The 12326-nt window shown below is 57.6% G+C and overlaps 1 protein-coding gene across 6 annotated transcripts in view; it reads right to left on the bottom strand.

Moving 5' to 3' along the window:
- Prr5 (proline rich 5) overlaps positions 1 to 12326 on the bottom strand; it is a 49446-nt gene that overhangs the window by 17535 nt on the left and 19585 nt on the right. For 2 of the 6 annotated variants that reach the window (XM_045151533.1, XM_045151531.1), the window contains exons 2-3: positions 12001 to 12114; positions 4882 to 4962 (exon numbers count right to left, since the gene is read on the bottom strand). In XM_045151533.1, coding sequence (XP_045007468.1) covers positions 4882 to 4962; positions 12001 to 12104 — 185 coding nt within the window. In that variant the 5' untranslated portion in view covers positions 12105 to 12114. Of the gene's footprint in view, positions 1 to 4881; positions 4963 to 8703; positions 8820 to 12000; positions 12132 to 12326 lie in introns of those variants that run through there. The other 4 variants (XM_045151535.1, XM_045151536.1, XM_045151534.1 and 1 more) reach the window with 3 other exon arrangements.

Below are 12326 nucleotides of genomic sequence, written 5' to 3'. Positions count from 1 at the left end.
GTGTGCTGAATGCTAGGTTCCCAGCTGATGGAGATTTGGGAATTAACGCCTCCTGGAGGGAGTGTATTGTTGGGGGCGGGCTTATGGGTGCTATGTCATAGCCAGTTTCTTCTTGCCAGTGTTTGGCACACTCTCCTGTTGCTATTGTCCACCTTATATGGGCCTGGGGGTGATGTCCACCCTCTGCTCATGCCATCGTTTTCCCCTGACATTGTAGAGCTTCCCCTCGAGTCTGTAAGCCAAAATAAACCTCTTTTTCCCAGAAGCTGCTCTTGATTGGGTGATTTCTACCAGCAATGGGAACCTGACTGCAACAGGAGAGGAGCTAGCAGATCCAATCACATGTTAGAAGTGCAATCACATGTCCACACACACTCTACACAGAAGCTGGGCACAGTGGCGCATGCCTGGCATCCTAGCATGCAGGAGGATCAACAGTTTGAGGACAGGTGCGGTTAAGCACTTGCCTGTGAAGCCTAAGGACCCCAGTTTGAGGCTTGGTTCCCTAGGACACACATTAGCCAGATGCACAAGGGGGCGCACACGCCTGGAATTTGTTTGCAGCAGCTGGAGGCCCTGGCACAACCATTCTCTCTATCTGCCTTTCTCTCTCTGTCATTCTCAAATAAGTAAAAATAATTAAAAAAAAAAGAGAGAGTTTGAGGACAGCCTAGGCTATAGAAAGACCCTGTCATAAAAAGTAAACTGTCTCTGGGATGCCCGACCTCTGCTGAACCTCTGGCATCTGGCCAGTCTTTCCTCGTGAAGCCCTGACCCCTACTTTCCACATGGGCTTTTTACCCCTCCTGCCCTGCACGTGGCAGGACTTCTTTGTGCATTCTTTTCTGTCCTCTCCACGGTTTTTCCAGGCCTGCCACTTGGGTGCATTCATTTTATAATCACTTAACAATTATCCTTCTCAGTTTTTACACACATCTGTACACCTCTCTAACCCTTAGATCCCATCTGAGAAAAGCATGGATAATCGACAGTCCTTCAAGGGACCCCCATGAACCCCAGGAGCATCCTCTAATCGGATCCCTCTTTCAGCCCCAACTGATACAGGAATTGGTATTTCTTGCCAATGCACCAATATATGGGAATTCTGTGGTATGTCTGGATTCTTATGAATTCAAGGAGAGGGTAAGGTTTACGGATATGTTATCTACTTTATTAGATTAAGAGAAGGGGCGAGAGAGAGAAGAAAAAGAAACGCCAAACACCAAAACTGCACAGCGTGGATGCTCATATCCATTCATGACTTCACTGCAGCCACAAGACGTGAACGTAAGTGGATGAGCACAACGTCCAGGCTGGCCTTGAACTTCCGATCCTCCTGCCTCTACCTCCCAAGCGCTGGGGTTACACGCATGCACCACATCTGACTTATGCAGTGCTGGGGCTGGAACCCAGGGCGTCATGTACGCTAGGCAAGCACTCCACCAACAGAGCTACACTCCCAGCTCCCCTGAATGCATGCTCCAGCACGGCCTGACCAGGAAAGAGTCACAGAAAGTGGCACGACACACGAGGCTGCTCAGTCACCCCATCTGTATCCGAGTTCCGAGTAGGGACAGGTACAGCCAGGCTGGGCTGTATAAAGGGAAGTGACATGACGTGGAGTGATGAGAATGTTCTGGAAGTAAGTACTGTGGCAGCTGTGCAGCCAGACACATAACTCAGAAGCAGTGATCAATGCACTCTAAGGTGAATTTCGTGCGTGTGTGTGTACTGAGGAGCATGTGGAGGGCAGCAGAGAATGCCAAGGGTCCTGCCATGTCACTCACATGCAGCTTCCTTCAGTCTTCTCACCGCACCCGGAGCTGCTGCTTTCTGCCAGACTGGCTGACCACCACACCACCGAGATGCTCTGACCCCACAGCACTGGTTGAAGGCAGGTGTGGCCGTGCGGTTTACAGGAGTGCTTGGGGCCAAGCTCAGGCTCTCATTTGTGTGGCAAACGTTCTTACCTACCGAACCACCTCCCTCATTTCATTCTTTTTTTTTGGGAGGGGGGGTCTCACTCTACCTCAGGCTGACCTAGGACTCATTCTGCAGCCTAGGCTGGTCTCAAGCTCAAAGCAATCCTGGGTGCTGGGATTATAGGTGTGAGCCACCATGCCCAGTTTGTGGGTTTATTTTAAGGCATACGAACTGTTATGTTAACATTTACATAGTCATGTACCACTGAGAAACTAGTAACATGTCCACCAAGGGCAGGCTGCTCTGTAAGCTACAGTAGTCACTCTAGATTGTCATGGGGCTAGAGATTCTTGTCACTGACAGCCTTTACTGTGCTTTCCTGATGTTTAAATACTTTAAGAAAGAGGGAGAGAGAGAGAGAGAATGAGAATGGGCACGCCAGGGTCTCTAGTCATTGCAAATGAACTCCAGACACATGCGCCACCTTGTACATCTTGCATACATGGGTACTGGGGAATAGAACCTGGGTTCTCAAGTTGCACAGACAACTGCCTTAACCACTAAGCCATCTCCACAGCCCTTTCCTGATGTTTAGCATTGTGTCACTGTGGCCTCCTGTTCAGTACAGTACCACACTGCAGGGTGGTGCCAGGGAGCACTGGGCAGGCTAGGGGCTCCAGACAGCTGTACCACCTGGGATTGGATTAGTGTGGAGATCATCTTACAACAGTGATGCTGCCTGATGACCAGAAAATATATCCTTTTTATTTTTATTTTTTTTTAGTTTTTGAGGTAGGGTCTCACTCTATCCCAGGCTGACCTGGAATTCACTATGTAGTCTTTGGATGGCCTTGAACTCATGGTGATCCTCCTACCTTGGCCTTCCAAGTGCTGGGATTAAAGGTGTGTGTCACTATGCCTCAGAAGATGTATTCTTGGCATCAAACCACACCAGGCTGTGTGTGTGCGCACACATGCATATGTGTAGACACACATACAAGTAACAGGGGAAAGGAATGATCCAGATGGCCAAGTTCTCAGTCACAACTCACCATCCCTGCCCCTGTCCACCTGCTCAGGCCTGGGCAGAGCCAAGGGACCTCCATCTATGTCACTAACTATCCCTTACTATGGCTGGGGACCCTTGGATACTGCCATTAGTGGCTCTAGCTATGGACTCTCATGAGTCAAAACTAAGGACCAATAATGGATTTGAGGTGCAATTAGACCCCGTTGATTTTTCTTCGGAGACAGGGTCTCATATAGCCTAAGCTACTGTCAAACTTACTCTGTAGCCTAGGATGAATTTGAATTGCCTCCACCTCAACCTCTCAAGGGCTAGGCTTAAAGGAGTGTGTCCACATCTGGCTTAATGTGCTGCTGGGACTGAACCGGGGGCTTCAAGCATGTGAGGCAAGCCCTCTTTCCACTAAGCTACATTCTCAGCCCCCACTTAACCTCATGAGGCTGCATGAGAAGAGCCGAGCAGGGCAGGACGGGATTCTGACTGGCCATGGACCCTGAAGTCGGGGGTCTGAGTTCTAGGCTCTACTCACTAGTCGTGGGCAGCAGCAGTCACTCAACCACCTGTGTCTTCGTCAGGCTGTGGGGCCCACTGGAAGAATTCCAGTCACAAAGAGCTCCTGGCACATGCCGGCACAGAGCAGGCCTTGACTGAAAGGTCAGTGGCAGTTATTTAAGTATTCCTGGCATTTCATTTTGAACTGTCTGACTGGAAGCTGCCCCCAGATCACATTACTGCCCAGGAGCTTGAAGTCGCCCACCACCCGACTTTGCCTGTTTTCCAGGGCCAGGAGCCAGGACCCCAGGGTGGGCTTTCTCTATCCTCCATCCCTGCCCACGTGAGGGAGGAAGGCTGTCCCCAAGGGCTCAGCGCCCCGTGGAGAGGAGCTCTGGCTAGGGTCAGCAGACCCCAACACTAAGGGTGGGGATGCAGAACTGGGCTCCAGCTGCTTGGCAAATGTAAAAGTCCTCCCCCATCCCTTTTATGTGGTGCTGGGGATGGAACACCTAGGGCCTTGCACATGCTCAGCAAGTGCCCCGCACGGAACCAGCCCAGCCCTGCCAACATTCTTCAGGCCTGTTAGAAACTCGTTTCCTAGGGTTTGTAAATGGGGCACCCTGGGCAGGCCAGATGGGCCAAGAACAGCAGTGCTCCCAAGCGGCGACAGGCACCAGCTGGGAAAAGACACCGAGCTCCTGTTCTGTGGGGCCATCCCCTTTCCTGCTCTGGGCCTCAGTTTACCCAAGTAAGGGCCCTTTCAGGTGGGTGTGGGGTGGCTAACCCCTGTCCCACTGACCCTTATAGTTTTTTTTAAACAACAGAAGGAAGGTTAACTGCTGACTTTTCCAAATACACCTTTGCCCTGGAGACAGGACGGCCTGGCCTGGGACAGGGGTGGAAGGAAATAGCCAAGTCAAACCATCTCCTTGGACCGGCTGCGGAACCTCGGCAGAGGAACTTGGCCACTCTGAGCCCCCGTCTGCTACAAATGGTGACTGCGGACTCTGGAAGCCTCGGCTGCCCGGTTTGCAGTGGTGGCCAGAAGCTCTCCTCTCAGCTGCTTCCCGGCCCGTCACAGGAAATGAGGGGCGTTTGCGGCTGGGACTGAGTTTCCGGAATAACACCAGATCATTAAGCAGGTGGGTCCTTCCTCTTTGACAGCGAGTGCTCAATGAAGTGGGGAATGTGGGTGTTAACTCACACCACTGTCCAAGCTCCTCCCTGCTGGCTCAGGAAGAGCACCAGAGAGTGGGGCACAGCCTCCCAGGCCTGCACTGATGGTGCGGTCCAGCAGATGCATGCCCTGGCCTCAAGCAGGCAGTCCATTCTGGACTCTGTACCAGGGGCCTGCCCCATCCCACCTCAGCCACGACAGGCTCTCCCTGCAGTGCAGGCCAGGCGGGCAGTCCTAGGCAGGGTGGGCCAGCACTCACCGGACGCCCTCGTTGAGGGTGAAGAGCTCCTGGTCGGGAAGGCCCTTGCGCTGGAAGACAGCAATCACCCCGTTGTGTATGCTGCAGATGGAGGGAGGGCGGGGAGGGAGGAGACAGTCACTCAGAGGCACCTGGACTCCCTCCTCCCTCCTGTGGAGCCCCTCCTCAGAGCCCAGTCGCCCACACCCCACTGCAACCCTGGGCTTGGTCTCCAGAGCCAAGCCTGGGTCACTGGGGCCTGCCAGGTACCCACACATTCTGTGATGCAAGCTGGGCAAATTCTCACCCTTCCTGCACTCTTGATCCCATCCAATTGGGCCAGAAGCTGGAACCCTCCACATCCCGGCTCCTCCCATGTTCATTTCTTGCTGTCTTTGCCTCTACATGTCTCGGTCCCCGTTCCCACCTCCACACCACTCTAATTCAACCCTGCCACTGTCCCCACAGGGAAGTCAGTGGGGTCCCAAGCCCTGTTGCCCCCACCCTGAGGCTGACGGACTATACATTATGAAAGGTGCTGCTGACACTGCTCAGGCCTGTGCTGGCTGGAACTGTCTCCGGCAGGAGGACACTGTGAAGGTTTTCTGCACAGGGTCGGAGGGCACTTTGATCGCCTGCAGGGACTTCACAAAGGTGGGCACATGTGCTGTGATCCAACAGAACTTTCTTTATACAGTTGGGTGGCAGGCTGAATTTGGTCCATAGGCCAGTCCCAGTCTGTGGAGCCCCGGGCACTGAAGGGCTTCTGCCCTTCGTGGTGTCTCTGAACCAAACCTACTGGGGGAGCTGCTGCCAGCCACAGGACGGTCACACACGTCTTCCTTGTCTGTTCTCCCCTGCACCTTCTCCACTTCGTCTCCTCGGTTCCTTCCTCCAGCACAGGTCACCCCAGCCTCGCCTCCAGGGGTTACGTATGTCACATCCCCCGTGACTGCTGGGTTCCCTCGTCACCACCGCTGTGTGCCAACGGCAGAGCGAGGGCTCCTGGGCCATTACTGACTGGGGCCCAGGTCTCTGGTTCCAACAATGGCTTGGGGCAGAGTTCTGCTTGCCTGGCCCTCCTCCTCCAGGCAAAGCGACCCTGAAAGTTAACTTCCAGTCTCTGCTCGCCCTCCCTTCTCAGTCCTCAGACTTCTGCGCCCAGTCCCTTCCCTGCCCCAGCCTCTGCAGGGGGCATCCTAGGTCTTCCTCGAGAGCCTCCTCCCCCACCCCCCCCGGCCGGCCCAGGCATCCTGAGCTCTAAGCCTAGAGGGAGTATGGGGCCCATCATGCCGCAGCTCTGACGGTGGTGCGCAGTGCCCTGCCAGGAAGCCCTTCTTCTGGCAACCAGACACGCGTCTGATCCTCCCAGAGCCTTGACTGAGAGGACACTGCCTCGGAGAAGCCCTCCCTTTCCCGTGCAGACCTGCACTCTCCTGACCCCTACCTATCCCTGATGTCCCTGCCACTGGCCAACTCCAGGGTGAGATGGGGCACAGAGCTGAGAGGTCTGCTGCCTTCAGCCCAGGACACGTCTGTGGCTCGGAAGATGACCATGCAGGCCAGCTGCTGCACACCCAGCCTGGAGGGAACAGCTGACCACATGCTGCCACTTGCAGCATGGAACAGATCGTCACTACCCAGTTCTTAGCGTCCCTCTGTGCTCTGATTCCGTCCTTCCTCTGATACCCATTTTGCAGATGAGGTTGTTGAGGTCCGTTAAAAGATTGAGTCCTCAGCCTGAGGATACAGCTAGAAACTTCGTCCTGCATTGCTCTTGTCCCAGGTGAACCAAGGAGTCTCCAAGTGGAGTAGAAACATGTCTGGCTTCCATGGTCTACCTGTGCCTGACGTGGTGGGCCACACCGGAGCCCCAGCTCTGTCAGGAGTTACTACCAGCTTCTCATGTGATGTGATAGGTTACAGAAGAAAATACTGAGGCTTAGAGAGGCCGAGGAAGTTGCCCAGAGTCACATAGCTTGCTACCCAGCATGGCCAGAAATGAAACTGGACTCTGGCCCACAGTTCCCTGTGTCTTCACGCTTGGGGATAGATACACAGGTTAGACCTGCTCCTTCCAATTCTCCCAGCCCTGTGAGGCTCAAAGTTCAAACAACAAAATCTTGTGAGCCACATGGAGAGAAAGGAAGGGTGGGGAAGGTCAGAAAGCCCCATGTGACTTGTCACCCTCCAATACAGAAGTGAAACTCCAACTGACCAGCCACAGCCTAGCAAGCTGGCAGGCTCAGTCGAGGCACCCGCAGATGGCCCTGTGGAAACCACAGGAGATCTGGGGACTTCTGGGTGAGGCCCCGACACCCCTGGGTGTGGAGCGCTCACCCTCCTCTGGCTTCCGCCTCTATGGAAAGGACAGGTTCTCCACTGCAGGAGGACGGGCCAGGGCCCAGCCTGTGGCCTCACCTGATTGGGTGGGCACAGGCAGAGGGAGAAGACAGGGCTCTCGGCAGCTCTGCCACAGACCTGATGCCATGGTGGAGATAGGCAGCCCAGGCCCAGGCTGGTATTGGAGAGGAAGGAGAGTCCATGAGGCCCAACCAGTGATGGGGGCTCGAGACACCTGCCTCTGGTCACCTTGACTCTTAGGGCCTGTATGGGGCGGGTCTCTACAGTGGCACCTGCTCATACAGAAAGCTGGGCAAAGCAAGTGGGTGGACGCAGCCAGATACCCTTTGAGGCTAAGGCCCCTGTATGGAAGGGGCCCATCTTTCCCAGTTCTGACCCTGCTCTGGGCTGGGCCTCTGAGGATTAGGAGATGAGCATGGTTGTCTGCTAGAGGCCTTCCTTGCTGTGCTTGCAGGCTGGAGGGCAGGGGCCATGTTGCCCCCTCAGGCGAGTTCGCAGTAGCCAGGGGGGATGGGTGGCCCCTAGGCCCAAGTGGGAAGGGAACGGAGCCTGCAAGGTGGGTGTCCTGTGGCGCTAAATCAAACTGCTTCCATACTACTGGACTAAGCACCTCCCTTCCCCCTCTCGTTCTCACTCAGCCTCGGAGGGCTAAAGCCAAGCACCAAAGCGTAGGCTCCTCTGGAGGCTCGGTGCAAATGGCTAGCCTTGCCTGGCTTCTAGAAGCATCTAGTCCCTTCACTCTGGGTCTTCCTTGCTCCTAAGGCCAGCAGTGCAGGTCTGCCAGTCTCAGCTCCCTGGTCACACCTTCTGTGCTTTGTCCCTCTTAGATTCCTGTGACCACAGAGCCACCTAGACAGGCCGGGGTCATCTCCTCTGCTCAGGAACTATAATTTACATCCGAGGAGTCTCTTTGCCACATGAAACCTCCACATTCACAGGCCAGGAACCAGGGAGGGGACACTTGGGAGTCACTGTTGACCACACAGACTACATTACAGGAGAAGAGCCCAGGAGAGAGCGAGCAAGCAGTCCGGGGAGGTGGGAGACCTCACATGACCCCAAGACTGCAGCCTGGAGACTTTGGACCTGTCGTCTGGCCCTTTAAGCCCCCAGAGCTGGAGGAGGAAGCACACTGGGGAGTTGGCTCTGAGCAGAGTGCCAGCCTCTGGCCCCGCACACTGTGGGGGCCTGGGTGGTCACCTTACCTCTCTGACCCATCTGATATCTAGAAACCAGGGCTATTGTGTTGAGCTCCATCTTGAGGGTTGTGGGATGGAATCACTCAGGCTTGAATTTAGTCAGGGTCCAGTACAGCCCACATGTGTGACTTTGGGGTACACAGGTGCACTCATGGGCCCAGACAGCTCCCATCAGGACCAGGGCACTAAAGACAAGGTCCTTGAGGCCCCTGCTCTTATTCCCACCCAAGACAGGGCCACCAACCTTAGAGTACAGTCAAAGCATAACACCTACACCCACCTCATTCTGCCCCAGCTGAGATAGGAACACGGATGTCCCTGGACAGTGACTTCCTGGCTGGACTGTTTTAGATCCCAGCCGCTGACAGCGGGGGATTCTGATCAGTCCCTCATTTCCTGCGTGGAAGCGGAGTGGGAAAAGACACGGTGTATACCTTGCCTGGTACCACGAAACTGGGGTATGCTCTCTCCTACAACTGTTTGCCCAGGGCCCCCGTATGCTGGGGAGATGGTGGGAAGAGCTGGGGGTCTAACTGTCAGCTCAGAAGGCTTGGATGTGCCCACAGGTCCCCTCAGCATCTTGGGACTACTATGGATCCTGGGCAGCTTCCAGGAGTCTCTCTGGAGCCCCTGGGAGGGGGAGATTGGAGAGGAGGGGCCACCCCACAAGGAGGCAGATGCCAGGTCAAGGTTGGGGTGGGGCCACAGTCCATCCAGGGGCACACTCGGGCAGTTGTCACACACCCGGCCCCCACAGCCTTCCCGTCCTAGCAGCCAGAGCTCAGCCCCGGCCTGCCTCTTTCTCACCAGGGAGGTTGTTAGGACAGCAGAGGCCCCTCAGGGAGTTGGAGGCCCCGGTATGGGGATGAGACCTAGGGAGGAGTCCACCAGGGAGGCAAGGGGAACACAGGGCCAGGCAGGGTCATGGCCCCGAGAAGGTTAAGAGGGAGGGAGGCAGGGACAGGCCTTGAGGAGGGAGGCGCACCCAACTTCTAGGGACCCATGAAGAGACTGGGGTCCTCAAATGTGACCCACCTCCCGAAAGTGCCCTGTAGCAGCTGTTTGGGCTCCAGGCCAGGCATGGCTGGGAACAGGGTCTCAGCTCAAAACCCCACGTGGCTTCGCATTGGCCCTCCAGGTAGGGAGGGGGGCTGGTGGCTTGGCCCACTGTCCCAGCTCAGCTCTCCTCTCCCCACCCCACCCCTAGCTCTGCTTCCTGCCAGTTAAGTGCCACCTGCAATTATCTCCCCCTTTGACAGTGTCTGTGTTTATTTCCACCTGGAGGCTCCAGACTCTCTCTGCTTGAGCCTAGGCCTCAGCCGGGCCCAGCCAGTCCTGTGAGTGGAAATGAATGAACAAACTGTGTGTGTGGGTTCTCTCAGGACAGAGGAAGCAGTGTATTGTTAATCCCAGTCCAGAGGAGACAGAGGTGGGGGGGGAACACAGGGGATGTGCTCAGGGCCACTGCAGCGGGTGGAACAACGTGTGCGCGCCCCGAAGCCTGACTGGGAGACAGGGTCTTGGTAGCCATAACGCATTAAAGACTGCTGGTTCCGTGAGGGAGACTTGGACAGAGAGGGACTCACCAAGACCAAGGCAGGCCTGGAGCAAGGCCACCGTAAGCCTAAGGCCACTGGCAGCAGGGCGAGGCAGAGCAGGACCCTACCTAGCGCTGGCACGGCCACGCAGCGCACACCTTCGTGTGGCTTCCCGCCCAGTAGGTCATGGATCCAGGTGCCCTGGCACATTGATGGGGTCAGGCAGATAGATATAAAGGGGGTGTGCTTGGACTCAGAATGAAGAGTCCACAGCTTGGCCAGCAAGCTGATACAGCTGTCTCGGGGCCTCAGCAGGAAGTGGTCAGGGAGCGGGGCAGGCCAGATAGGCAGGGACTGGGAAGGACCCCAAATCCCACTGTCTCAAGTCCCTTCACCTCAGGGCTTTGGTGTACACCTGCCCGGGGAAGAGCGGGCCTCAAGCTGGGGAATCACGTGTGGTGTGGGACCTGGGTGCTCGGGGCTTCCCCGCACCTCTCAGGTGGAAGCGTAGCACCTCTCTTGCTGGACCAGGGACACAGTGAGTCAGGGGCCTTGAACGGGGCTGGCACAGTGCAGATGTGGGGCCCTGGCAGGGCCGGAGCAGCCCAGGCAGGAGCAGCCTTGAGCCCGCAGATACTGCGGGAGGGGCACAGGCTTTCTATCAGGGCACCGAGGTTTTTGGAAAACCTGGGGATTGGAGTCACCTTTCCCTGCAAGCAAGGGTCCAGGGCCTTGTAGGTGTGAGAGAAGACGTCTAAGCCCTCTGAGCAGGGTGCTGAGCCAGGGCTCCCACCTGTCTGGAGACCGTTAAGTTGCTGTCAGTGATGGCTCACTCTAGGGGCTTCCCAGGCACCACCCCACAAGCGTTCCCGCACACAGGAGTCCTCTTAATGGGCTTGAGTTCTGAGTCATGGGATACCTACTGTGTGCCAGGCACCATGCTGAGGGCTTTATTGTGCATTTTCATATTTAATCCCCACACAGCCTCCTGAGGTGGGCACCATCCGTAAACCCATGCTTAAATAACGAAACTGAGGGCTAGTGATGTTCAATGACTCATTCAAGGCAACACAGTGCAGACGAGGCAGAGCTGGGATTTGAATTAAAGGTCTGCACCCCCACCAGAAACAAGGCTAGAGAGTGAGGTTCCACAAAACAGGCACTTCTGGGGTAGCAGGAGCCCTTCCTTCAAAGACCTCACCCAGCCCTGTGAGAACTGTGAAGACCCACAATCGAGGGAAACTGAGGCAGGCAGCCCTAAGTCTCCAGCAGTCTACAACTTAGCGGAGGACAGCACATAAACATGAGTGACTGTGTGCAGACGGGCTTCCAGCTGGTGGCTTCAAGTTCACGGAGGAACCGAAGAGACATGTGTCCATGTGACAGCCAGGTCCCCGGTGGCTGAGGCCAACAGCCGGTGGAGCACCTGGCAAAATGTCACTGCCAGGTTTGGGGGAGGGGAGGCCCGCATGCACAGACCCCCCTGCACAGTGAGCCTCGCACCCCCTGATCCCTCATTTCATTTCCTCTGGGTGGAAGAGCCGGGAGCAGACCCGGGGGGCGGGGACCCCAGCCGGGCTCTTCCCACAGGGCGGAGGAGGGGCTTCCCGCGCCCCGCAGATCCCCGGGGAGCGTCCCGAAGGAATGCGGGCGGCGGCCGCCGACAGCTGGCCGGGAGGCCGGGGTCCGCGGAGCGCCGACACAGGAAGTCAGCGCGCCCGCCGGAGCCCGCCCGCCGCCCGCCGCCCGGGAAGACGACTTCCTGCTCGGACCCGTGCGCTCGGGGCAGTGCGGGCACCGGGGCGCGGAGCCCGAGGTGCCCCCGCCCGGGGCAGGGAGCGGCGCGCGTGTCCCCGCGTGTTCGCGGGCCCGGCCGGAGGAACACGTCGCACTAACTTCCCTCCACGCCCGCGCATCGCCGGCGGCGGGGCCGGGGCAAGCTGAGCGCCGAGCGCGGCGTCCCGGTGTCCCGGGCCGCGTGGACGCCGGCCGGGGCGGGGGCGGGGGCGGGGGCGGAGGGGGAGGAGGGCGCGGCTCACCTGTTCCAGGTGGCGTTGGCGCAGGCCCGGCGCTGCTGCGTGCCCCGCTCGTCGGCGGCGGCCGGCTCTCTCTTGCCCAGGTCACTGAGGCTGGGCGAACTCATGAACTTCAACCTGCGGAGAGTCCTCATGCTGACCCGCGACGCCGGCGCGGCCCGGCCCGGCCCACGCGCGCCCTGCGCCACGGCCGCGGCCCCGCCGGCACGGCGCCCTCTACCCGGAACGCCGGCCCACGGCAGGAAGCCCGGAGGCCTGGCGGGGTCCCGCCCCGGCCCCGCGCCTCCGCCCCAGGCCGCGCGCCCGCCGCCCGGCCCGGTTAATCATTG

Source organism: Jaculus jaculus, chromosome 6, assembly GCF_020740685.1.
Source record: "Jaculus jaculus isolate mJacJac1 chromosome 6, mJacJac1.mat.Y.cur, whole genome shotgun sequence".
Lineage (NCBI taxonomy): Eukaryota > Metazoa > Chordata > Mammalia > Rodentia > Dipodidae > Jaculus > Jaculus jaculus.
Note: the sequence above shows the minus strand (reverse complement) of the source record. Positions and strands in the feature narration are given on the sequence as shown.